Raw genomic sequence first — 27,566 nt, 5'->3', positions numbered from 1 at the left:
GGGCTGGTAAAATTTTATGGGCTCCTGGCAGTCACTACATATTATTAGAGATTGATAGTAAAGTTTAACAAATCAGTTAAACTGATGGACTGTGCTGCTTGAAATGTGACTCCTGCAGCTGCGGCAGAATAGTGTCTGTGGGGATCAGCTTGAACTTGATACTCTCCATTAAAAACATCAATAATTTCCCTCTTAATTGCATGGATTTAACCTGATTTGAGCTTGTGGATGAGTGTCGTAATGTACCAGAATGCTCTTAGACAACAGGAAACTGAGCAGCTTCCCTTTGTATTATAGTGGGTAGTAACTTCTGAGATTTCCCGCATTCCCCCTCGCCTCACCCACAGTGCACCCATTCCAAAGCCCCTCATCCATTAAAGTACTTAAGCTCGGGCATTAAGTGAAGCATGGAAGAGAGTCCTGGTTCCATTGACATCAAAGAGAATTAGCTATTGATATCAGCTGAGCCTGAGCCCAGATTTCATCCCTTCTGTTTGAGAGCTGTGCTACATTTCATGTGAAAGAGAACCAGGCATGGCTCAAGCTGAAGCCTATCAATGCTAGATTAGAGGATAACTTTAAGTATACCATGGGATGTCATCTCCTTCAGAAACTAATTCCTCCAACCCCTGCAGCAACCACACAGAGCCTGAACTTGGTTCCTTCTGCTATCACAGCAGCACACTTCTATGTGACCTATGCTGACCATGCTATTCCTTCTCTTGGCTTTTCTTTTTTAACCTGGTACTAGATTTCCTTCATCCTCTGGAATGGGTCCAAACCATGATTCCAATCATGAGCTAACGGATAAAAGACTCGGTGGGGGGGGGCGGAAATTCAGGTGTGGAGGGAATAGTACTCTAAAAAAATGTTTCCCTGGTATGTTGATAGCGTTGGAGTAAGGTTTCAGCTTTGATGGTCCCGTAAATTATGGGTGATTATAGGTGGTATTTTTTTATTGGACCAAGCGTATAGTTAGGATCCCTGATATGTTGCAGGTTACTGTACCTACATGCACCTAGTGTACCTAGGGGTCCTCGATATTTGGGGGAGCGTTGTTATGCCCAAATTAACAAACAGATTATATAAATTAATAAACATGTATATACAACAAAGGCACTCTGTTGAAATGCTCCTATTGGAGTTGAAACCACATTGATGATTTATGTTCTACTGACAGGAAACTCCCTAGCTATATAAAAGACACCTTTTATGTATACATCAGAAAGACTGCAAGCAGTAGATGCCAGAAAACTTCACTGAAATTATAATGTAAAGCGCTTGAGATACTGCATATAAAAGGAGATTTGACTTTAGAGAGGAAACTGAATTCAACTTCTGAATTCACCTCTATGGTCAGCAACAAGATTGCCATACCCTCATTTCTTCCTCCTCTTTCTTTCACCAGCTCAGTGCTGCATATGATCTTACTAGTAGCATCCAAGTTACCTCCCTTGTCTCTCTTGAAGTGCTGCTATAAGGATTTAAAGTCACTGAATTTATGATTTAAAGTCACTGAATTCACTAAGGGAAAGGAAATCGCAGCATTGCCAGCACTTGTCAGGAAGGTTGTTGCTTGTTGACTCTTGGGAAGCACCAATTAATATTTAGAAATTTTAAAAGCATGTTTACAGGAATTCTTCAAGCTCATTTGCTGCAAAAAATATAGCTTGTTAAACACAACAGTAAGGGAAGAAAAGAATAGCCAGTATATAGTCTTTTCACACATTGATCTACATAGCTATACTCCAGGGGTGCTTAATCCCTGGCCTGCATGTGAGATCCAGCCCCTGGCATCACGTCATCGAGCCTGCTGGCCTCTCCACAGGCCTGAACGTTTGGCAGTAGGGGGAAACTTGGCAATCAGTGGTACCACACTCTGATGCCTAATTTCTGGACTCTGCAGGAAGTCCCGCTGGCCAGATGGCGTGGCATGGAGAGCAGCACGGGGCCTGATCCCAGCGTGTAGGAACAGTGTGGGATGCCAGGGCCTGATCTCAGCACATGAGGGTGGGCAGGGCAGTGTGGGGCCCAATACTGGTGTGCAATGCCAGCAGGGCTGGTGCAGGCAAGACCATGTGCAGGACCATGCAAGGATGGCTCAGTGCCCACTCCTGGCAGGCAGGCGCACCATGAGGCCTGATTATAGTGTTTGGGGGTGACATGGGGCCTGATCTTACTGCATGGGGCTCAGTCCTGGCCAAGTCCGAGCAGCGTGGGGTGCCAGGGTGTGATCCCAGCATGTGGGGTATAGCTGCAGCCACATGGGGGCTGATTTAGGTGTGCAGGGCCAGGCAGAGGCAGTGAGGGTCTGATCTAGGGTACTAACGTGCCTTGTGCTACTCCTCTGGCCTGCAGGACCAAAAGATTGAGCACCACTGTTATACACTGTACATATAGCAAGGGCACAGCTCTTTCTGAATGAAATACTGGAGAACTTCCATTCATTTTAGTAGAAGCAGGGTTGTCCAATAATATCTAGTGTGTTTATATTACTTTTGCATTATCTTCCAAGTTTATCCACTGAGTAGCTCAAGTAACAAAGCAAAATATATCTGGATCTTTCTACAGAATGTTAAAATCCCAGCACTGAAAAACTTACAAATAAACTTGTTTGGGGAAATAAGAAACATAGATATAAAAAATCCATCCTGCAAAGACCTGTCTCCAAACCAGAAGTCTGAGAAACTTCTTTGAAAACTGAAAGAAAGTGCAAGTTTTATGATAATAGTTGAGGATAAATGTGGCCTAAATTTGAAATCTAGAAGCAGTAGAAGATAGTGAGCTTTGGATTATGCAGAGTTCTGAGAAAAAAGAGGGGGTGAATTTTTAAGCAGGTTACAGATGGAGATGAAAAAACAAAAAATAATATTGACTAAATTATAAAGAGAGTGCCAGAAACCAAAAGGAAGAAAAGATTACAAGACTCTCCTGTGAACATTGGCTTGAGTTAAAGAAATATTGCCGATGGAAGATAAATGCCTGACTTTATGCATATTTTCGGGGACAGGGTGTGTTTTTCAATGTTGAATTTGTTATTTGACAAGTTGGATTTGTTAATAAATAAAGTTAAAAAAACATGAAATGGAAATTCACAATAAATCTGCAAATGAAAAATGTAAGGATGGAGATTCTCGCATGGTACAGTGCAGTGGACTTTGTGGGTACCACATTCCCTAAAACCATCATGCAACAGACTGAAAAGGAAATAAACACAGTGTGATACATACCTTCCTCTCCCCCCTACCTTGTATTTAGGTGGAATTTCTCCTTCAACCCTTTCTAATTAAATGAGTGTAGGCAAAGTTGTGTTACTATAGTAACAGATTACACAATCTCTAGCATTTATTTTAAAGTTATTGTCTTCTGCAGTTAAGGTGTTTCACTAAAACTCCAAAGAAATATAACAATAATAGTTCAGGTTTCTAGTGGCTGTTATCTCAGTGGACTCCAGGGTTGTTTCCTAAAAGTCTTTAAGCAAGCTTTATAATGGTCCTGTGAGGCAGACACTGCATACATTGATATAACCATTTTACTGATCTGCAAATTGAGACACAGAGGTGATTATCATTTTGGGGGTGCTTAGTGCTAATGTCAGTCTGTTAACATACGTTAAAACTGCCTTGTGTTCAAAAGGATTTTACCTTGTGTTAGTTACTGTAGGTTAGCTAAAGATAATACCTTCTCCCCCAACTACCATTTTATCACTCGTAACTACCATTCTGCTATGGAGCTTCATGATGAGCTGTATGTTGTATTCTAGGTGGTTGCTGAAACTTTAATTTACCCATTCATTTCAACCATTCTTCCAGCTTTAGCTGATTTTTTTAAAGAGCTTACTATTTACTTGGACACCTTTCTTACTACCACTGTCTCTATTTCTGAAGTATCTCTTTTAGTCGTCTTCTTTTCCTGACCAGGCTGGACAGTTTAATTTGTATATATTTAAGCATAGGGGCAAGGTACCTGTAATGTCCTGTAGAGTAGAGCATGTATAGCCCTATATGCACTTGTGGCCACGTTCTGATCTCAGCTACACTTGTGGAAATTTGAATTCTCTTGACTGCAGTGGAGCGAACCTGAACTTGCTACTGGGTAGCCAAGATCAAATCGGACCCTGTTCTTGCTATGAGATGTTATTCCTATGTGTACTAGAACCACTTCCAGGGCAAATTTGAAATCTGCTAGTTCTGCTGGAGGTTTTTTTGGGGGGGTTTTATGATTTTAGCGGTTGTTATATTTTGCAGTTCAGTTTGTGCTGCTCCCAAGGGTGCTTGCAGGAACGTCGTTCTATCAAGTTATATTTGATTGATGAAAACTTATTATTTGTTGTGGAGCAAAAGCAAATAAATTGCTGCTGGTGCTTTCAATTAAAGGACATCAAACTTTCACTAACCAAATAGGGCTGAAACTTGCTGCTATTTCTCCTCATTCTTTTTTTTCCCTGTAGATCCTACGTAGGTTCCATATAACAGTATTCATGGTAGGTCTCAAGTTTGTTATGGAACAGGTTAGTATCCTGTTTTATTGTCTTCAGACTTTTCCCAAATGATTTTTTTAATAAAGTAGTTTTATTTTATGTCTACATGAACTGCTACACCTGGAATGAGCACAAATCCCATGATATCAAAACCTGACTGAAATTAATGAGAGTTTTACCATTGACTTCAGCAGAGGCAGACTTGCACCCAATTGGTTAGTGCGCTAATTAGCTTACTGGACTCATTTGTTAATATTTTGAAAGTCTAGAAAATGGTAAAAGCTCTAAAAGTAACTTCTTATTAAGACTTCTGACTGTCAGAAATAATATGGGTTGAAAACTGCAAGTTGCTAATTTTTCTCATCATCTACCCAAGTCAATAGGACCTGAGGATGCTCAAGACTTACAGTACGTTGTAAGACGAAGCAATATGTATATAATTTCCACTCAGAGAGATACAAGGCTAATGGGTGCAACAGATCAGAATTGTAAAGGGAGCTGGCATGGCATGGCATTTGCTCACAATTTATCTAGTATTTATCAGTCCCTCACAGCTGCAAAATCTAAGGTTGACCAGGTTTATTAAAAAATTAAATTGGGGGAAAAAAATTGCAATGAAAAGATTATTTTGATACTTGAGGTGTTAAATAGCCTTTCATGTAGCACATAATAATAGCTTATCACAGTGGTGCTTAACCTCTAGCTGACAGGCTGAATCTGGCCCACACAGCTCTCCATGAGTGCATCTACATGTGAACTTAATTGCGCAGTAGACTAATTTGCTGCAGCGTAAAAGTGTCACAGGGCGCATCTACACATGATGCTGTGTCACTGTAGCAATATGCTATGGCAACGTAGTGTGAGTAGGCACAGACCGTGATGCCTCATACACACTGCCGTAGTGACATGTTCCCTCGGTATAGTGTGTCTCTATGGCAACATAGGGACTAAAAATAACCATGTGCTGCTGGCACAGAACAGTAATGGCTATTACTGTGCCAACATTTAGTACTTCCATGCTAGGCTACAACTTGGTGTAAACACCCCCCTTGTGGTTGCCAGTGCTGTCTGTTGTATGGGAGCAGGCAGGAAATGGTTATCCTACCTGCCAGGTTGTCACTGCCACCACTGGCTCTGCTGCTGTCTGGGTGGGCTCAGCCCAGAGAAGAGCAGAAGCCCAGCAGTGGTGGCATCATGGGGCTGGGCAGGTAGGTTAATCCTTCCCTGTCTGCTCTCCTGGGAGCAAGTAAGCAGGGAAGGGCTGGGGGAGCCACAGGAAGCAGGGAGGTAGCCCCAGGGCAGGAAGGGAACAGGAGGAGCCCTGGGTATCAGGGGGCAGGAGGGAAGCCTGGAATGGGAGCAGTGGGTATTCTTGCCCTTCAGTCCTCCTGGCCCCAGCTGGTCTAAACACGACTGCTTCAAACTTGAGGTAGCATTAACACTGTGTGGCTCACAGTGTAACAAGGCCCTGAGTAGATCAAGGTTTCATTGCCAAGGATGGAGGGAAGGATTTTGCAGTGAGATGCAATCTTATGAGAGCTTGGAGGAGATTTTTGGCTGTGCAGATTGACAGAAAAGGCTGTACCCAAGAGATGTCACGCAGAAAGGATCTATAATACTTGCACATAGCCTGGAAGAGGAGGAGCTAGAGAGAGAGATCTGGCTTGAAGTATACACTGAGATTACAGGCTTGAGTGATAAATATATTACTAGTGCTGGCCACTAACTGAAGAGGAGGTAGTGGAAACTTAGAAAAGGGCTGAGAGTAGAAGCCCTCTAGCCTCAACAGAGGGGGAGCTATGAAGAGAAGTCAGAGGTCAGGTACAGACATTACACACTTTTACCAATATAAGTAATCGGCAACTAGTCTATACCATAACAGAACAGAAGTTTGGCACACATGGACTTGTTTAAAACTGGCAGAACCCAGTTTAAGATTCCCTCCACCCCCCACCATAGGGTGAATGTGTGTTCTTTTTGCTACCAATCTAAACTATGCCATTTACAAAAAACCACATAACTTAGATCAATTCTCTCAGGTTTTTTGAATGGCTGTACCCAGCCAGAGGAGCTGAAAGGAAAACAGGGCAAGAGATTTCTCCCTTTTTTAAAAAAAAAAAAAAAAGCTGAGTAAAGCAAGGAATGAGAGTAGACATGACAGGGATCAGGAGAATTGATGGGACAAGTAAAAGAGAAGAAATGTAAGAGGCAAGGATTTCCTTGCTGATATATTTTATTGGACCAGCTGCACAGTTGGGTTAAGCAAGCTAGAGGAGGAAAGGAGCTGCAAAATGTCTAAATCTTTCACAGGAGGAAAAGAGTTGCAGTGGAAGTCAAGTTGAAGGGAGGAGGAAAGTCACATTTTATTGTGCCTGTTTTCTCTTTGTTTAAATTTGCAAGAACCTGCATGGAGAGGCACGAGAATGGGAGGTTACTTCTACCTTTCATTTTCCTGTATTATTCAATATTTCTGTGGACCTAGGTCTCCAAAGAGTGAAGGCTTGGGAAATTGTCATTGTAAGCAAATATAGAAAGAGAGTGCCAGATTTCATTCTGAGTTAAACAGGCCCAACCAATCTGAACGATGCCAGAGCATGGCCATGGGTTTTTTGTTTTTGTTTTTTTCTCTCTCTCTTTTTTAAACGAAAGTTGAGATAAAAATATTACAGTACACATAAGTAGTGACAGAGGGAGGGGAGATTATATTCTCTTCATCTTTGTTCTTAAAGTGCCAGAGCAAGACATTTCATAGAAGTAGAGAGGGTTGCGTTTAAATTAGATGGCAGAGTTCTGATACTAGATATTTCTTTCCATGGAAATAGTGGTTTTGTACGTACTTTAGTGGGCTTGTCCTTTACTTAAAGGAGTACAATTATTTTTAAAATATTTTTGAGCATTTTATTTTTGTGGCACTAAAATGTTGAATGTTGGCTGAGAAATAGAAATTTGGATTCTATCCAAAAGATTAATTGGAGCACAAGCACAAAAAGAAGCAAGTAGGTCAGGTAATCAATATGCTAGCGGGATAATTCAGCTAGAACCACATTACTCTAGGGAATGATGGCAAGTTCTCTTTCTACAGCATTTATGATGTGTGCTCACCTAGAATATGCTCTGCCCAGCCATGGTACTCTAGCAAGTTGTTAAGTGATGAATAGGAGGACAAAGGCCATAATGAGCCAGATTTTGAGTTGGTGTAGATCAGTGTAATGCCATTGACAAGTGTAATGCTATGGACTGTCACTTTACTTCAGCTGAGGATCGAGTTCACTATGTCAATAAAAGAAATCTGTACGTGGAGAAATCTATAAGCCCTTCATAATTTTGAGTTAGTATTTTCATTTCATCTCACAAGTGTAAACTTAAAAACATTTTAGAGATTAACTGGTTTTTCAGAGACTTTAGCTTTTGTAGGCAATAGCCTACTGCTAAGCATCTGATGAGAGTCATCTATGAAAATGATGCCTCTCAACCAGTTAGTGTACTGCTTTTTTACTTGTTTTAAAATAACACAGCTAACTAGCTCTCATTAAAACTACCTATGATGCACGTCAGCAATATATGCATGTATATAGCTAATTTAAAATATGAGGCTCATCAAGATAATATGTGGAATTAATTGCACCAAGTGAAAATATCCACTGGACTTCCTCAGGTGAGAGGGAGGTGAAGGCTAGTTCAGGAAGATATGCCGATGCTTGAGATTACAGTACAACTTCACATTGATTACTATGAGCCAACTGTGTCTAAAAAGATTGACTTTGTTTTGTATAAATTACTGTTAGCAGGGATCCTGGTTTTCTCTGTTTAAAAATCCAAATTCTCTGATAAAAAAACTATGCAATTTAAAATGAAAGGCCACTATATATATAGTATCAGATGAACACAGTGTTTTACTGATCTGTTTACCATTTTATAGCAATTTGGAAGCCTACCAGTGCTTCAATCACTATAATAAAATAAATTCTAAGTACCTATGTATTTTGGTGTTTGATTATGGAGTATTCTCCCTGTCCCCTTCACTCACCAGGTGCAGGTCCAGATGCAGCTGTTCCCACAGCTACTTTGTAGTGCTGAGCACCACTTTTTATATGCTTATACCTTGCCCCTGCCCATGGTGTTGCCCCTCACTCCCAACCCACAGCACCTCCAGCCCTGCCAGTGGCCCTCACTCCTGTCCCGCAAGTCCCTCCCTGCCCCCTCCCAGCAGCAGCTCCCCCACGCCCCATACCAGACCATGGCTCCAGCTGCAGCTGTCCTGCCTCCTGCTTTGTGGCTCTGAACAATGCTGGCCCCTGCTGTTCTGCTCAACACTCCTGTGCCCAGTGGTTCCCATGCCCTTCCTGGGAAACCCTTGACTGGGGCTCAAAGACTAGACTGGGGCTGCCTCTGGCTGGGCAAGCCCTTTCCCTTCCAGGCCAGCCTCCCTCTGCTCAGGCTGCTTTAGCAGGCCAGTGGGGCTCCAGGCCTAGCTCTGGAAGCTGCTTCTACTCAGAGTGCCCCCCCAATCTCTCACACCCAACCCCTCCCTCTCCCCCCTGAGTTGCCACCCACAGCCCATCTCACACCACATAGACCCTGCTGCTACCTCCACCCCTGCCTACCGGCCTATCGCAACTGCCCTGAGTGGTTCCCAGGACCATGTGCCCCCTGGGGTTGGCAAGGCCTGGGCTGGGCAGCACAGCATGCAGGCTAGCCATGCCACTTCTCTCTTCCCTTCCCCTCCCTGCACCCCACTGTGCAGTGTGCCCCCAGGCATTGCCTACAGTGTTAGCCCCAGCAGAGCTGCCAGAAGTTACCATAGCTGGAGGGTGGTGGGATATGGGGCAGTGAAGTGAGCAGTGGTGCAGCAGCCACCAACACAATGGATGGACAGTGCTTGCCTTGCCCAGTCCTGGCATTGGGCACTACCGTGGCAGGGCAGTGCTCCCAGCCCTGCCTCGTAGACACTTGGCCTGATGGGCAGGGGCAAGTACGTACTCCCTCCCTCTCTGCCATGCTGAGCTGCTGCCACTGCTGGCCCCGCTGGGCAGTTCCCCCAGCCCCACTGGGATTAGCCACAACAGGGCAAGGCAACCTTTACCTGCCCCGGCCTTAGACCACAGCACAGGACAGGGCGATTTGCCACCCACATACCCCTGCCCTGCTCCCCGATTGCCCTGCCCTCCTGGCAGCAGGACCCTCACCTGATGCACAGGGCCACCCCTCCTGCCTCTTCAGAGGGGGCCCCCATGCTGCCCCCAAACCCCAGGGCCCAGTCCCCAGAAGCCCTACTTACCCCAAAGCTCACAGGAGGGAAGGTGAGTCTGAGCCAGCCCTGGCTGACTCTGATTCTCAGGCCTTGCCCCTACCTGTTCCAGACAGGGCTTATGGTTTCCCATCCTTTTGCAAGTAGGTCTTGCAGGCCAGAACTCTGCCAGTCTAAAGAGCTGTTTGCAAAAGGGGAAACCCATATTTTCCTGCTTCAAAGGGGAAAATCTGCATTTTTTTTTTCTCCTTTAAAAGAGGAAAATCCACATTGTCTGTGTTTTTTTTCCACAGGAAATGGAAGACCTGGATCCCTTATTATTTGTCTCTAGAAATGGCACTTTGTAGTGGATGTATGGTTTAGTACCTTGTTGATCTTTCAGCAATCATGTACCAAGCATGGTTGGAAAATATTGCTTCATTTTGATACTTATGATCCACTTGGTTATATTGTTTGCAATGAATCAGTGCCCTCTAAATCATAATTGCCATGTTGGAAAAATGTTTTCACTCACATAGGTGTAGTTAAGTGAAAAGAGACAATGAAATAAAGAAACAGTGACCCTTGTTTAATTAGCCAAGCTACAGAAGGGAGAAATCATAGAACACGTTTTTTTACACACATCAATAAAATGTACATGTGGTGAATGGTGGGCATGTAAGTTACATTCCCAATGTTTTTATCTTAGGGAGGTTTTGGATTAGAAAAAAATAATGTGGGGTAAAAATGTATTTCTGTTTTCATCATCATCACCAGCATCATTTTGAAAGTTCAACCAATGGTGGTCAAATCTTCAGAGATTTTTTGTCAGAGTTTATCCAAGTATTTTTAACCCCAAGTAACATCTCATCTGAAACTGCCCAAAGCATAACTAGGATCAGAGAACCTCTTGGTTATGCAGAAGCCAGGTATTGCTGAACAAGTTAAATCTGCTTTCAGCTACTAACTTCTGAAAGCAAATATAGTAGCTAGTGTTGGAATTACTAGAATCTAGTTCAAGAACAGTCTAATGGAATAGGGTTGGTATGTGAACCTGTTTTGATACTTTGGATCTGATGCACCATAGGCCCCTGCCAGATGGTCAGGTAAAGGCATGATGGGATCTGATGTGTGATCCACACAATTACCTCATGCCATGTCACGTGGGCATGGTAGGAGGTGTGATTTTTTGGGATCCAGCATCAGATTCAATCAGACCCAGTGCAGTGCAGTGCAGCTGGTGCAGTGGAAGCCTAGGATCACACAAATAGCAAGCTTCCATTGCTGGGAGTCCTGTATCTGACAGGGATTGCAGCCAGGGGAGCACCCCATGCGCTGTAGTGATTGGGAGTCCTGCAGCTGACAAGGCTTGAAACTGGGAGAATGTCGCATGGATTGCTGCAGCACCCCAGACTAATGGTGCTCCCAGCTATGGCAGTGTATGCTATGCCTTTGTGGCTGGAAGTTTTTACACTTTTTTTTTTTGTGGAAAAGCTTTGTGGCTTGCTCCTTGTTTTATCATGCCATTAATTGGTTGAATGTGTGGCTGGGTCACAATTTAAGGTTTGATTAACTGGTTAATCATGCCTTAAGTGTAACATGTAGATGGGCTATAGGTTACTTCAGTTTTATTCCAATATCATCATTAATTTAACTGATGCAGAGGCAGTGTAACATTGGAGTAAACAAAGGTGGATCGGACCTCTTCTAATTTCTTTGGTTACTATGCCAAAGGCAAGATAAACCTTGGACCATGTTGATGGTAAACAGTTTTCTACTTACAAATGCACATCCGTGTACCAGTTTCCAGTGCAATCGCATCTGGGAAAGCTGCCATAAGGATTAGGAATGGTTTTCAGCCTGAAAATTCATGTATATTGCTTTAAACTTTCAGTGGGGAGCTGACAATTTATCTTTCAGATAATCATCTTGTGTTTGGATGAACATCTTGCTGTAACTTTTTGCTACATGACAAATTGGCTCCCATGAATAATTTACAACAACTGGCAGCCATCTTCAATAAGCAATAACTCTATCAGTTCTCGTAACTTTTCAAGGTTCATTTATTAACCATTTATCCTGGTCCCATTGAAATCAGTAAAGTTTCATTATTGAGTTAATGGGATCAGAATTTGACCTATTAGAACAAAGTTGTTCCAGATTCTGTGTTATTCTGAGGCATAAGAAATGTGCATTCGTGACTCAAGAAGAAGAACTTGCTTGTGCTCAGAATTATGTATCTAAGTATCTGAAAGTATAGAACATTTCACAGGTCTGCTCTCATAATGAAAGTTGACATGTGGTTTGGACTACTGTATTCTCAAGAAATGATGTGCAGTGCTTCATTGTAACATATAATGTGTGATTACATGACCATTCAACCGTAGGTATCACTGCAGCTCTACAGAAAGAGTATACTGAGGAAATATGATTTATCTGACTTTATCTGAGGTGACAGGCAAGGATCTTTCCAAGTACCTTGGGCCCAGAAGCTTGTCCTAAGATCCCAGATTATACAGTTGATCCAATAAGATACACCCCATAAAGAAACCTGCATACATTCTAGATCATCATAGCTACAACTTATTCTAAACGGGGCAGCTATGTCTTTCAGTAAGTTTGCACCCATTGCTATGACACACTACATACAGATGTACCCTTAAGCTTTTATCTGCCTCTGTGTGACCATTTTAGGTTTCACTGTCCATTGTTATGAAAGCTTATGCTTCTCTGAACCAGTTAGTGCCCCTGGCCCTACATTTTGCCTGATTTCAAACTAACACAGCTAACTATATCTCATTGGGCACACCTACACATGCGCATTTATTGCACAGTGTAACAGGGGGCCTACTGGGGCTGATCTCCATGTGGCCTGCCCACCTGTTCTTGGGCTAACTGCCTGCCACCTCACCTGCCATGTCTTGGTCTTAATTGATTAATTAATAGATATAATTGGGTGGGAGGCTGCCCATTTTCTGCCCTGCTGCTAGGGGACGCTATCTGCAGCTCCATTCCTCCCCTACACCGCAGTCCAAGCATCGCTGATGAAATCATGATGTTCTCATACGTGCCAGTCCCCCACGATGGGGCCCAGAATCCTACTGTAGGACCCCACCTGGGTTCCTCCCTTCAGGCAGACTCTGCCGCTGTCATTCCAGGCCATATAATTGCCCTCCCATCGGTTCCCCTTTGGGTGTGGTCCCTTCACTGGGACCTTCGGCTCACACTAGCCCCAGCCCACCTCCAGACCAGTCGGGACCCCAGGCCCCAGCTCTTGGGTGTCCCTCTCGGTGGGCCTCCTTGCCCTTCTGACCCTCCTGGTCTTGGTCCTGGACCCCGCCTGGGCCAGTCAGGGGAAGCTCTGGCAGGCCCTGATGTATGAGCCATACTCTTACCCCAGGGTCCTCCTCTCTGGGTCCTCCTTTACAGATGTGGTGAGCTGGGGTACCTCACACCATGACTGGTGCCTCAGGGTCTCACAGGGGACTCTCACTCCCCCTGTGGGCAGCAGGTCGTGGTGCTACAACTGGTGTCATCTTTGACCCACACTCTGTCTCCCAACAGTGGAGGACTTATTGGGGTCAGGGCTCAGCTCTCACTCTCTCTGGCTGAGCCCCCTCTCCCTTCACAGGGCTCCACATTGCCCTCTCTCTGGGGCTTCTGATCACTACCCCCTCTTGCTGTGGTTCCACAGCGCTGCCCCCTCACACTGGGGTCTCCACAATGCTTGTAACATCCCCTTTACTCAGGATCTCAGGGCTTCCCTCCACAGGTGGGCTCAGGTGGCTGTAGCTGTGCCTGGCCCCAACTCTCCTCCTTGGGGTCTTGAACCCCCTCAGGGCTCAGGCAGCCTTGGCCACTCCTGGCCTCCAACTCTTCTTCTCGGGGCTTGCACCCCCACAACTACCTCCAGTGTACATGACCCACCCTAAGGTGAGGGCTAGGGGTTAAGGTGCCCCGACCCACCTTTCACCGGGGTGATCACTGGCCTGGCATTTCCTGGGGGCTCCTGCGTCACTGGAAGCCCCACCAGGCCACCCACTCCCAGCAAGATGTAGTTTCTAGTCATACCCAGGACCAGGAGCCTCCTACCATCCCCTACAGCTCCTTCCTTACCTCCAGATGAAACTCAGCAGCCCTCAGGCCAGGCGATGTTGTTGCCTTCTCCAGCAGCCAAACCTGCATCAGGATGCTCTGACCCCAAAATGGCTGCCCTCGTCAGGCACCTGGAGGCTGCCAGCCCCAGGGCCTTAAAGTGGCAGGCACACCTAGTGCCCTGCCACACACAGTAACCAAAATTACTGCACAGTATAGGCACATGTCTGTACGTGCATGCCCATACTGCACAGTAAATACGATGACTTACGCCAACTTGAACGTAAAGTTGATACCTGCATCATGCAGGTATCAAATTTATGCCCAATTAGTTACTAAACAGTAATGTACATGTAGACGCCTTATTGTGCAGTAACACTGCATGTGTGGACTGGCTTGGGATTAACTTTAGTCCCAAGTCAGTCCCCACACAGAGTTAATGTGCCTGCATGTGTAGATGTCAGCCCATTCCCACTTACTGCGCAGTAAATTTAAGCCAGCGTAAATGTACATGTAGACACACCCATTAAAACTATCTTTGATGCAAGTCAGCAGTATATGCATGTATGTGGAGTAGCTTGCTTAATATATGAAGGTCATCAAGACAATATGTGGAATAAATTGGACTAAGTGAAAGCATCCACTGGACTTCTTTAATGATAAGGAGGTGAGGGCTAGTTCAGGAAGATATGTCAATGAGATTATAACAACTTCACATTGATTACCATGAGCCTAAAAAGACTGATCTTGTTTTCTATAAGTTATTAGCCCCTAAAAATGGCACTTTCTAATAGATAGTAACTTGTTGATCCGTGTCCATTGTTATGAAGCTGAATATTGGTGAGAGAACTGCAGCTAATTTTGGAGGTCTGGCTAGCCTGATTTCCCAGCCATTGCTTATAAAGAGTAAGCCAATCTTGTCAGATGAACCCAGACGTAGGGTAGAAGTGAAAATCTAGAATTATGCGGATCTTGGCAACAAGGTACCCCAATCTTGTAAAAAATACTCTCATTTTCTCCTGCTTAGTTAAAAGCAGTGAATTCTGTTTCTGAATATTCACGTCTGCATCTGCTTTTCTTCTTCTTATCTACATCCACTTTCTGCTCTTTGAAGTCACATGTGTACTTACCATTTATTACTTACAACTTGTTACAGAATGAACTTTTTAGGTGCAGATAGAAGTGCAGCTCCTCGGTCTAACTCATGGCACTTTACGGAAAGCACCATGAGTTAGTCCAATCCTCCTGACTCAATAGATGTTAGCTGTTGGGTTGGGAGGGTGGGGAATGAAACTCCAATTTGGAGACAATTGAGGGAGAGAAGCTGCATCTCTGCAACCTCTTCCTTTAGATCTACCCATCTCCCCCAGCTCTCATTCTGTCTCAGGATGGGAGAGTGAGAAGGCTGAGGACAGAGGTCCATTCTGGGGTCTCCCCAGCCATGCTGGATTGGAGAGGAGGGAGGATTGGAGCCTTGTTCATCTGAACCCTCAGATAGTGAAGGTTCAGATTGTTGCAGAACAACCTTTTAAAGCACTCTGCAGCCGCGCACTTGTTTCATCATGGCTGTAGAGTGTTTTCAGGGGCCAGATCAGGTGAAAATTGTCACTTCTGTCTGTACCTGTTGATAACAGGCTGCTATCTCAGTCAAACAACATGGAGTTCAGAGTGCTTCCCAGTGTACAACTAGGGGTAGAACTTAGCCTGGAGTAGATAGACTAAAATAAAACAGGTAAATGCCTTCAACATGGTCATAAATGTGGACTTTCCACAAGAGAAAGTTTGGAAGTTAGACTGCCACTATATTTTAGTATCCATGTGATATACTGAGTCTTATTAATGTCTAAATGGTACACTAACATTTCTAAAGAAAGATAAATTTGAATTGTCAAGGATGAAAAAATACCTGAAGCAAATTGAGATACAACTGGGAAAATCCTGGTGTATCGGGTTTTCTTGAATGCTGAAGAGTTTTCACATACAAGAAAAAAATTTCAGAGAGTTTTTCAAGGAACCTAAGCACTGCCCTCTTCTATGTTTTTAGCTCAATAGCCTTTTTATTTCAGACGTCTTTAAGAATCAAAGCCAAACCTCCAGTCACTACATTTTCCCCTTTCTCTTTGTGCAAAACTTGGAAAATAGCTTTAGTATGCATATCTCAGTTTACCTGCTTGGCATTAATCTACCTGCCTACCAGAGGGATTAGAGGGGTTGTTAAAAAGAGCAAGTGGGAAATGGACCAGTTGCCAGAGAGAAGTCTCTTCCAGGTAAAGGATTTCAAGGGATTTAAGGAAACTGGAAACTAATTTTCAGGTTCTGGGCAAAATTACTTAGCTGATTTGTCAAGGCTGGGGGTCTAAAATTAAATGGATATTAACCAGTTAAAAACTCTCTCTCTCTCTTTGGTGAGGGACATTCAGTCACTGTAAGGTGTTCACAGATAGCACATGGGCTGCAGCAGCGATCCTACTGGACGGATCTAAGATTGCCAAAGCTTTGATGGAAATTATAAGCTCTACATAAGATCTAAGAAAGCACATAGCAATCAGAGAAAAAGAGTAGAAGAACAAAAAACTTATGTACAAAAAACAATGTTTTTTTGCTTTGAACAATCTGTTTTTGAAGTACTTGAATTGGCTGCCAGTCACAAGCTCCTGAGTGGGAAGCTTTTGGCAGGTGCCAAAAACACTTGGGTCTATCATGTTAGAGGGAGGGTTGCAGCTTAGAACAACTGAACTGCGAAGTCCTGCCTGCAGATGAGAGAAGGTGGGAAACCCTGTACTTATGCAGTGCACTTGAGAGGGACTACCAAGGGTTCTAAGCTTGTTTCCCATATATGCTACATTGGAGGATTCCTGCATGAATCATAAAGCTTTATTCAGAGTAGATTTTAACTGATGGTAATCCTGGTTACTTATAAATTCCACCTACCCTTCATGATGAATTCACTGACTCTCACTGATTTTTTCCTGCAGTAAAAGTTTAATTTGAAGCCATCCTTAAATATTAGCACTTAAAATGCTAATTGTATTGAGTGAAATACAAGAGAAATACTAATGCTTTGTGTTCCAGTAACAAAATTCAGAAGTTTGTTGTGTTACAGCATACAAAATAACTTTTTGGTCATCTGTTCATGTGTTAGCTTCAATGTAGGACTTTTTTCCTTAGAAATCAGTGGCACTTTGATATGTTAGTTTGGTATTTCAGCTATTGGTCTCACTAATAAAACAGCTTTCTCTGTCTCTTACTAATGAGAATTTCACCAGCCTCAATAAGAATGCTCTCAAAGGGGGACTCCATACTGGAGTCTCCTTGGGCTCTCTGGGCTACTCTCCCCTTGAAACAAAAAAACCCCAAAGTACAGGCCAGTCCAGTGCTGGCTTTGGTCCAGGTCACAGTGAGCAGCGACTTCCTGGTTAATCCCCATGTGCTTTCCAGATGAACCACTCGTACCCTCTTCAGGATGATCAGAAACTGAGGGTCAAAGTGGCACTTTAAACCTTGTCCCTGGTAGTAGATGGCTGTCTTTCTCAGACCCACTGTCCTGAGGAAGTTGCTGTCTGGGCCTTTGGGGTCTGCAGTACAATCTAGTAGATGATGACACCTCTTGAGGACCAACTTTGGTAAATCAATGTACAGCAGTGCCAGTGGAGCTGTAACAGTTTGTACTAGCTGAGGAATCTGGTTGTGTCTTTAAGTGCTGCCAGTTGTGACATTTTTCCATGACATGGGGATTGAAAAGTCCAGGCACTGCCCAAATATGAGTCAAATTTTCAAAGACATGTACAGTTTTCAGTAAGAGTTACACGTCCATGCACCTGAGTCACTTATGAAATTTGGACTTAGGTTTATAAAATACTTAGATGCTTGTAAAATTTCTCTCTCATCCCTTTTGCTTAGAGCCTGAAAGTTTAGTGTGGTAGTATCATCAAAACACATGTGCTGTAAAAGATGCTTTGCCTGTATTTTCTGAAGTGTTTTTAACAAAAATGTCTCAGTTGTTATTTTGTGCTGAAGTGGATTGCATTGTAGCTGTCATGCTCATTGGTGCTGGTTAAAACTATCCACTTGAAGTAAAGTTAAGTGATCCGCTGTAAGAAGTGGTGCTGTGGGCATTCGTTTAGTTTGCCACCATACTGAATTCCATAATTCATGAGTACAGACCCCTTTTTATACTGTGATAGAATAAGAACCTTGTAGGACCTTGTCACTTGTAGGACTCCAATTTTCCAAGAAATAAAACAGCAACAAAACATGCATAGATCTACCAAGCCAAATGTGAAAGCATTGAGACAATAAATATAACTAAGCTGAACAATCTCCTAATATGTAACCCCAAAAGATTACTTATTTTCCCAACTCGGTAAAAGGATCCTCATAACCAATATTTTTTGAAGATGAAAATAATGAGGTGAACAGATTTAAATGCATTGGGTTTCATGTTTTTACTGCCCTTTAAACAGGAAAGATGTAATTTCATAGCAATTAAAACTATTCTCTTGTTGTGTAGCTGAGCCCTTTTTCAAGGGAAATAAGTTTAATCAGGATTTATCTATTAGCTATGTAAATCCAAGAATATTAGAAAGGTGGTAGTCGTTTGTAAATAGTACCAGCAGTCACCTTCTCTATCATTCATCTAACTGTCATCTTTGTCTCGTGGTATTTTGGTGTAAGGATTTTTCCACAGCAATGAAAAAGATCCTTATAGCCAAGAGCAACACACAGAACAATGAGCACAGAAAATCTGTACAATCTTTGTAATTTTCCACTTTCCATTAATAATAAAATATTAAGGATGTGAGGTGAGCATTTGTTGATTTTACCATTGTAACTGTTACAATGGAATCAAACTCTCAGGTTGTGCTTCAGTACAGAAACAAAAGGGCCACTGGCATGTAAGGAACAGAGCAATATCCCACAGGAAACACACTTTATAGAAATAGTGCAGATCACAAAATTTGATTCTTCTTCTATGTATTTGATTATTGTACAAGGAAGGAGCACATGTGAAAAGTGAAGTGATTGCATGAGTTGCTCTCTCAAAATTAGTGGCAACACCATTGTAGCACATTTTTTATCTGTATCTGTTTGCTAACAAACAATTCCAGGTTCAGTTTCTTAAGTCCTCACAACCTGGGCTGCCATTCTTCTCCCATTTAAGTGTACATCAGGCCTAACGCAGTATTGGCATAACTTTCCAAAAGCACTTGCACCTACAATATGACCTGGCCCCTCTTTGACCAGTCATGAGGTCAGGTGATTACTGCAGCTAGGGATAGACATTACACACAAACCAGTTTAAGTGATCAGAAACTGGTTTAATCCTGTAACAGAACAGACATTCAGTGCACATAAATGAATTTCAAAATGGCTGAAATTGGTTTGAGATAAACCTGGTTGCATGTAATATCAGACTTAACTGATTTGCTCAAACCAGTTTATGTAATGTCTCACCCAGACCCCTTCCTGGTTTAAGTTAAACCAGAGTCCCCCAGCATCCCAGATGCTTTGCCTGGGCTGGCCCCTCTGCTCTGGTCCCTGGTTGGAGCTCCGGCAGAAACGGCAGGCACAGCAGACTCTGCCTGGCTTCCCTTTGCCCATTCCCTGCCTCACCACTCCCTGCTCAAGCAGGGATCCCTCCCTCCTTTCTACTACGTCATGGGCTGTAGACAGCATGTGGTATTCTAGCTAACGCTGAGAGCTGTCTGTAACAGGCACACAGGAACATGTCATCTTAGGGCTTTTTGGAGCTAATCAACAGGTCAGCTGGTAATGTCCCTCTGTTCCTTCCTTGGAAAAAGTTGTTTAAGAAGAGCTTGAACTAATAAAAGAGGCTTTTGTTTTGCTGATGTGCTGATAAATGCTGTGTAACTACCCCCTGTGTAACTAAATGCTGTATAAATCCTTGCTGGCTCCCTTGCTGGCCACAAGCAGCAAGGGGGTGGGAGGAACCCTCCCTAATCAGAGCATCCTGCCAGGACCTGGCTATGCTCCCCCTCAGCTCAGCACTCTGGAAATGAAGGGAGGGCTGCTCTAGCACCCCTCGGTTTCTAGCCTGAGTCATTGCAGGGTTGTGCCTGCATTTCCTCAGTCCAGAGGGGATGTCTTTGTGGTTACAAACTGGTTCATCCTAGCCAGGTTAGACTAACCTGTAGAGTTTGAATCAATACAGGTTCAGGGTTTTTGAATGTCTGTGCTTAGCCTAGGAGCCTTCTGGCTGCTTTGTGGGGCAACCAGGCAGCACAGAATTTCAAGTTTGTCACCTGTGTGCATGTGCATTCTTTGAGCATCATAGTGCATTCTTCATCTGTTGTCAGGATTTGGTTATGTGTGTTTCATTGCCTCATATTTTGTTCACATTATATTTTCTTTTGTCTTGTTCATAGTGGGACACATGCTAAAAAGATTATATTAACACATAGCTTCCTTCAGACAGTACTGATGCTTTTCTTTCTCTTCTGTGGTGATACAATTGGACAAAAAGGCAATAGAGCTGTGAAGAAATGCTGAACTGTAAAGTTCTGTGGCCTAACAATCCTTTTTTTAAAAATATTATCTCAGGTTTGCCTCCTCACTTTATCATGGAATCCCTCAATCCTCTCTCTCTGTTACTCCATAAAAGTGTCTGGACACTTCAACTCATCAATAATACTTACTTCGCTAGTCTGTCTGGGAAGTTTATTTCACATATTTATTGCTGTTGTAGTGCATCAGTTTTAATTGTAGTAATTTCAATTTCTTAATTTATGGATCAGATTTCCTATGCTGTTTTCTCTTTAATCTTGTAACAGTATTTATAGTTTATTTCTTTCAGCTTTATTTAACTCTCAGAAATTTGAATTAATGTCCTCAATCATCACAGTCTTCTGTTCTTCTGGGAAAACAAGACTGACCAGAAGAGATTCTTAAAATCTCAAGTTGTCTTAGTTCAGTTACCTTATATTTTTCACCAGTATCCCCAATTTGGGGGGAAAAGTGATCAAACAAAACAGATCAAAGAGAAAATAGGCACATCTCCATTGCCTTGTGTAAAACTTTGCTGCGGTGCATGAGCTGAGGATCTGGCTCAGAAATTTTAGATGCAGAAAAATGGAGAGACTTATACACCACTTCTTTTGATTTATATATTTGATCCCTGTGTTGATTTATTCTAATTTCCTCTCTGTTTTTTATGTCCTGACATGAAGTATGCACAGATTTTTCTACAGTAGGCCCCCAAGTCCCTTTCTAGATCTTCAGTGTCCATGGCTGTTTTTATTTAATCTGTGCTCTCTCTTCTTTTTGTAATTAATATTTTATTAGATTTCTTTATAACAACGTGCACTCTGTGCATATAAAACAAGCAATATAACTTCAGTAATAAACATGTCAGAACCAGCAGGCCCTGGAAATAAGTATCTTTCCAACTAGATGAAGTCCAGCTCCCTTCTTTCCTAGGCGTTAGTATTACTAATAAACAACAAGACAGTAAAAACATCAGTTTCACTCTTCTACCTAGATTCAGCTGCTCAGAGAGCTCCTCACTTAGGACTTTTTGATTCTAAAACTTAGTGCTTTCCTCCCACTGTTTATGAAGAATTGTAATGCAAAAAATAAGAGCCATTTTATCCATGATGATCATGCTGTCATAGGCTAAGTCCAGTCCTGTTAAATCAAATCCTTAAATGAGGCCATAATAGCCCCATATTCTGGATTTGGATTGCCTTGCCAACATTTTATGTAAACTTCTAAAAGCAAACACTAGATGTAATATACTTCTTTTGTCATCCTTTCTCCATTTTCTTTTCCAACCTCTAAAGTCCCACTTAAATTTTCAGTGGAAAAACAGGGCAAAAAGTATAGTTTTCACAATATAACATTCTTTTGACTCTTTGGACCACAGTAATTACAAAGGTTTGAGAGATCAGTTCTCTGCTTTGAATCCAGAGCTGCAGGAGCCAGGCTCAGTGATGCAGACCCATTTCTGTGTACTCGGTGAAGTGTGTCTGAGGGTCCTGAGATATGATTGTTCTGTTTCATACTCTGCTGTACATCTCAGTTAACTGATGTTGATTTGGTATTTAGATTGCATCCTTATTAGATCTACTTTTGAGGCTTATTTTTTTTTATTGCCTTCTGTCACATGCAAGACTCTAAATTTTCTTGGGTTGTTATTCTCTTTTCTCCCTTTCCTCCTGTGGTGCAGATAGGTATTTTCCTCAGATTACAGAGTCAAAATTTATGGTAGTCCCCAAATTGACCCCACTTCCTGCAAGAAAATGTACCGTTTACAGAAACTTCCTGTTTTTAAGCCCCACGCCTCATAGATAGAACAGTATGTCAGCAACTAACATGTTTTCTAACAGCTTTCCTAGTTAGTGGTTATCGAACAAATATAGGTTTTCTTAAAGTATCCCTTAAAATATTACATTTCTTCCTGTATATGAAAGGATTTACAGGTGAACATAGGCTCAAAGCAAAAGTTTAATTGTAGTCCGCATATTTAGCTTGCTCTTACAGAAATACCTTTTCCATAAATCTTGTTTGTGCTTTCTCTTTCAGAATGTTTATTATACAAGTAATCAGCAGATCCATGTGGGTGTTCTGAGTCCCACTATTGATGATGATGACAACAGATGCCTGGTGGATGTGAACAGCAGGCCCAGACTCATTGAATGCAATTATGCCAAAGCCAAGAGAATGAAGCTTTACTGGCAATTTACTCAGGTAATTCTTCCCCAGAAGATACTTCAAAAAGTTCATATGGGATCAGCTTTAAATAATCTTTTGTTTGTTTGTTTGTTTGTTTTTTTTAATCAGCAGAATTGAAATAGATGTAACTTTCTTTTTTCTATAAGAAAGCCAGCAAACCATGTTTTCTATATGATCTTAAGACCAGGTATCACAGTCTTAATAGCGGGTATCACAGTTACAATGGCAGGTCTAAGTCTCCTGAGTGAATTTTGTCAAAGTTTATTACAGATAATTTACTGTGTTGCCAGCACTCTAAAGCACTGCTTACTGTTAAGGCAAAGTTACACTTAGACTGTACTAAGGGAACTTAAAGTGAGAGCGTCCGCATGTTAAAGCTTGTTAACTTGTAAGTGCCCTTTAAGCATCTCAAAGTTACATCACTTCAGACAAGGGTTAACTCTGGTCCATGCTTATTAGGGTAGCTTCAGTCTACTCCATAGAGAGAAAACAAGCAATTTGCAATTCTTCCAGCATCACAGAATGCAACCCCTCCCCACTCAGAACAGGGATACAGTACAGGTGTCCTGGCTTCTAGCCACACTCCTGCTCACTAGACCTCTAATAGCAAAGTGCGATCTGTGCAAGAAAGAAACAATATTACCCTTAACATGCGAATGCTCGCAACATGGTGTAACTTCAACACTGCTTAACACTGCATAGGTTTTGCATGGTTAAAGTGTAATGTGTAACTTCACCCTTACAGAGGAATCTGAATTGCCTGGCTGAATGGTCACAATCCAACAAAATCCATTTTAATACAGTCAAATGTAAGGTAATAATTCTTTGAACAAAGGAGGTAGGTTTTACTTACTGGTTGGGATTCTCTTTTAGGAAGTAGTGACTTAGAGTACGGACACACAAGCTTGTTACCATAGAATAAGCAAGGGTAGGGATTTATAGCTGGATGATCATAGTGGTTTCTTCTTACTTTACCGATCCACCCTTGCCAGAAAAAAGTAAAGTTGGGTGTCTCTTTTGCTATGCTACTGCCCAGGAATGTCTTTATTGAGACCACACTTTTGAGGGTCTTCTTCCAGAGGTCTACACAAGGAGCTGCAAAACAGAGACAGTGAAGCCATACTCTCCAACATCTCTTTCTGTTTCTTTTTAAGGAAAGAGTGGTTATTCCAGTTCTCCACCCCTGTCAAGAATTTTCACACAACTTCCTCTGAAAATCATTTTCCTCAGGCTTTGGCCTTCAGAACCCAGAAATATTTACCTCTATATAGAAAGGGCAACATGAAGTTTGTACGTCTTTCCCTCCTTCCCCACCGTAGCAAAAGCCTTATTATGAGAACTTGAGTAGTGCGTAGGTCTATGATCAGAGTCTTTGAATCTGGGTGCATTTTACGCATCTGCTTTAGCCCTTTAATTCATATCCCACCTATTTAATCATAGGTATGCAAAGCACTGTAAACTCATATATTTTCATGTAGTTTCACTTTTTATTTAAGCAAGTGTAATAATTGCAGTAAAATGTCCTGCAATAAACTGGAGTATCTACATTGATGCAGTGATCATTTGTACTCCCTAGTCAATCAAGTATATTAGCATATTTTTTTCTACAATTAATGCAAAATGTTTCTTTTGTTATTAAATAGTATTTAAGTGGCAATCCTTAAATATCTAGTCTGGAAAGTGAGTCCAGATCGTATTTTTATCTTACAGTGGCTTACCATTAGGGATTTAATGCACGGGTGCTCAAATTTTTCACTGGGTAAGACATATAGGTGGTGCCTGGTCTGGCCGCAAGCCCGATCCCGCCAGTGGTCCTGATCCCACATCTGGAGCTGGCATGGTGGTCCCCACCCAACCACGCTGGGGGTGGTAGAGGGCAACTGCATGGGACAAGGGGGCTTGACCCAGCCAGCCTCATGGGGCATGGCGCTGCAGAGGGGAGGGGGGTTGGTCCAGCCCCAGTCCAGACTCATGGCGGGAGAGAGCATTGCACAACCCCCATCTGGCTATGCTGGGGGAAGGAGATGTGGCCCAGCTCCAACCCACTATCCTGGGGCTTGGGGTTTGGGAACTTGGTGGTGTAAAAGTATGGCAGTGGTAACTGCTACAATATTACCACCGCCAAATTTCCCAACCCATGGGGAGCTCTGAAGGCTGGGTGCCATGGCTCTGGGCTGCATTTGGCCTGTGGGCTGGAGGTGGAACACCCTCAATTTAAATGTAATGTAATCTCAACATTGCTTTTAGTATGGAAGTTCAGGCTGATGATCTAAATGCGTAGTTTGAGGGCATTCTTTTAGCAGGTATTCAATGTTTAAACTGAATTTCAAGAAACTAGCATTACTTAATGTTGATCTTGAACCATATGGCCTGGGCTTTTAGTGCCAAAGGTACCATTGTTTCTACTTCATACAGAGCTGCACTTTATATTTGTGATTTCTTTTAAATTACATTTGTCTTTTGGCCCCATGTGTTTGCTGTTACTATAAGAGCTGAATTGACTACTTTAATTTAATATAATTTTAAGGATAAAAAAATCTAAAAACAAACTTTAAAAATTTCTCTGAAGATGTTTCTCCTTTTTAACCACTCCTTTATTCTTTCTATACACAAGATCATCTCTAAATAAAAACATAATACTTTGCTTCATAAAATCCAGTTCAAATCCCCCAAAACAAAATCTGCCCAAGAGAAGTGGAAGTTTTGGGGTTTTTTTGTTGCCTTTTATGATAAATTAAGAAGCAAAGGAAATAATTAAAGGCATACTGTTCAGAAAGGCTTGCTTTGTTAATACCCAGTGTGATTAAAGTGCTGTTGTTTCTGAACACAAAATGCGATGCAAAGTAGTTTTTGCATGCTGTAAGCTACAAGAAACTAATGAGAGTTTAATCAAGGATTGCAAGGATAAATTGATGCATTGTGTTCTGGTTGCTCACATTTAATCTGGGAAAGGGAGTGTGCATTTCTATGAACACATTGGGAGCTGTCTTTAAAAAACTGAGAGGGGTCATTCTTTCTTTTTAAAAGCTCCTGTCTTTACTTTTTTTTTTTGTTATGCAGTGATTGGAACTTCTGCATGCAGACATGAAAATTTGTTGATGCTTATATAGCACTTGTAGATGTGGAGCTGTTGAAATATTTATATGCATTTTAAATGTAGTGTTTGGCTTCTGTCTTCTTGGACCCTCCCCAAATTGCAGTCATATCCTTGTGCTACTATAGAATCTGTAAGCTAGCCATGATCCTGACAAGGAAAGCTAATAATGCAAGTCATAAAATATGGGAGAAAGGAGAGCTGCCTCAAGCTAAACTGGGAACCATTCAGTTTTACAAAGCTATAGCAGGGTACTCAGATTGAACTGGATTTCTCAGAACAACGCATATGTCTATTGCTGAAAGACATTAATTTAAAGATGCAATGGGATCTTATCCCAAACCCCAACAATTTGTGCTTCTTGTATGGCAGATGGCACGAATTTCAGAACAGAGATCTGATCCAATCACACTCTGTTTGCCAGTGCAGGGGGAGCCTGTGATTGTGATTCTCCTGTCTTGCTCCTTTTAAAGGCTGGAACTGCTAGGGAGAGAGCCCTAGCAGTCAGTTGGGGGTCCCAGCTGCTGGTTATCAGGGCAGCCAGAATGAGCTAGTGGGTCCTCACCTGCCAGCAGTCAGCTGACCAGAAGGGGCAGGGCCTGGCTTGTATATAAACCCCAGGCCAGAGGCCAGGAAAACAGTTCTCTGCTAGGAGCCAAGGGGGAAGGAGCTCTCCCAGAGGAAGCAAAGGGGAGAGACCTGACTGCAAGTGCAGCTTCTGATACTGTTGAGGGACAGAGCATACCCTGGGTGACTTGAATTATGTTATAGCTGGGAGACTTGAGTTATGTTATAGCTTTGGGGCTTGCATGTTGATTTTGTTTATAAGACCAGTGGTTTGGAAGAGGCTATTGGGGAAGGAGGAGGCCTCATTGGGGCCCTGCTATAGTGTGGGGGTCCCAACACCAGTGTGGGCACTGTGAGAGGCAGGGCTGCGGAGAGCATGGTGACAGAGGCGAGCGCACAGACCCCAGCACCAGTGTGGGCGCCGTGAGAGACAGGGTTGCAGAAAGCCTGGTGACAACCTGAGGCATAGTGAAACCAAGGCCTCAGAGGGCTGTGGAAGTACCATCTGTGAGGCTTGGGGTGTGGTAAAGAGGTGGTTTGGAGCCACACATATAGCCCACATGGCTGGGGTGTCCCGTGACATCCGTTTTGGAACGGAACTCACACAGAGTCCGGGAACCCACAGGGTTCAAGGAAATCCATCAGGACTGTGTCCAAAGGGAGGCTGCCTTCACGTCCTAATAACATAAATCCATCAAGACATGATGAACGAGAACAGAGGGTGCCCATCAGGCCAAATTGGCAAAGTCAAGGGGCCTTAGGCGTAACATGGCCATCCTTAGGGAGCCCATCCCGTGATGGTGATCATAATCCTGAGCTTGCCCTACCCTACCCTGGCAAGCTGAAAATTAGGTGCCTGACAATCACCTGATTGTCAGCTGGCTTGGGACTGCACTGGGACTCAAACAGGCTCACGTGTATACCCTGGAGCTGCCCAATCATAAGCTGATTTTTCAGCATCACAGCCAGAGAGCCTTTGCATAGTCCAAATCTAGCTAACGATCTTCTGGTCACTGGCCAGTAGGGACTGCACAGAGACTGGTTTGAGGCCCACTATAGTCCCCACATCCAGCTGACAATCAGCTGGTTTTGAGCCAGTGGGGACCATACAGGGGCTGGTTGGGGACCCCTGCCACTTATTCAAGTAAATGGGTGATGGAAACCAGTTGAAGAAATACTACACATTTTTTGTGCAATATTTTTGTGGCTGGTTTTCCTTTTGGTGGTGCCATTAATTGCCTGAATATGTGGTGAGGTTACTATTTAAGACATGATTAACAAAGTAATTATGTCTTAAGTGTAACGTCTGCTAGGGGCCTATGAGTTTCATAGCTTCATAGTTTGTAGGGTCGGAAGGGACCTGAGCAGATCATCTAGTCCGACCCCCTGCCATGGCAGGAAAGAGTGCTGGG

At 42.9% G+C, this 27,566-nt stretch overlaps 1 protein-coding gene across 3 annotated transcripts in view; it reads left to right on the top strand.

Moving 5' to 3' along the window:
• The window catches only part of GALNT18 (polypeptide N-acetylgalactosaminyltransferase 18), a 540,998-nt gene that overhangs the window by 480,701 nt on the left and 32,731 nt on the right, over positions 1–27,566 (top strand). For all 3 annotated transcript variants that reach the window (XM_019551623.1, XM_019551624.1, XM_019551625.1), the window contains one exon: positions 22,344–22,508. In XM_019551623.1, coding sequence (XP_019407168.1) covers positions 22,344–22,508 — 165 coding nt within the window. The remainder of the gene's footprint in view (positions 1–22,343; positions 22,509–27,566) is intronic.

Source organism: Crocodylus porosus, unplaced genomic scaffold, assembly GCF_001723895.1.
Source record: "Crocodylus porosus isolate Cpor-Errol unplaced genomic scaffold, CroPor_comp1, whole genome shotgun sequence".
In the NCBI taxonomy this organism is placed as follows: Eukaryota; Metazoa; Chordata; order Crocodylia; family Crocodylidae; genus Crocodylus; species Crocodylus porosus.
Note: the sequence above shows the minus strand (reverse complement) of the source record. Positions and strands in the feature narration are given on the sequence as shown.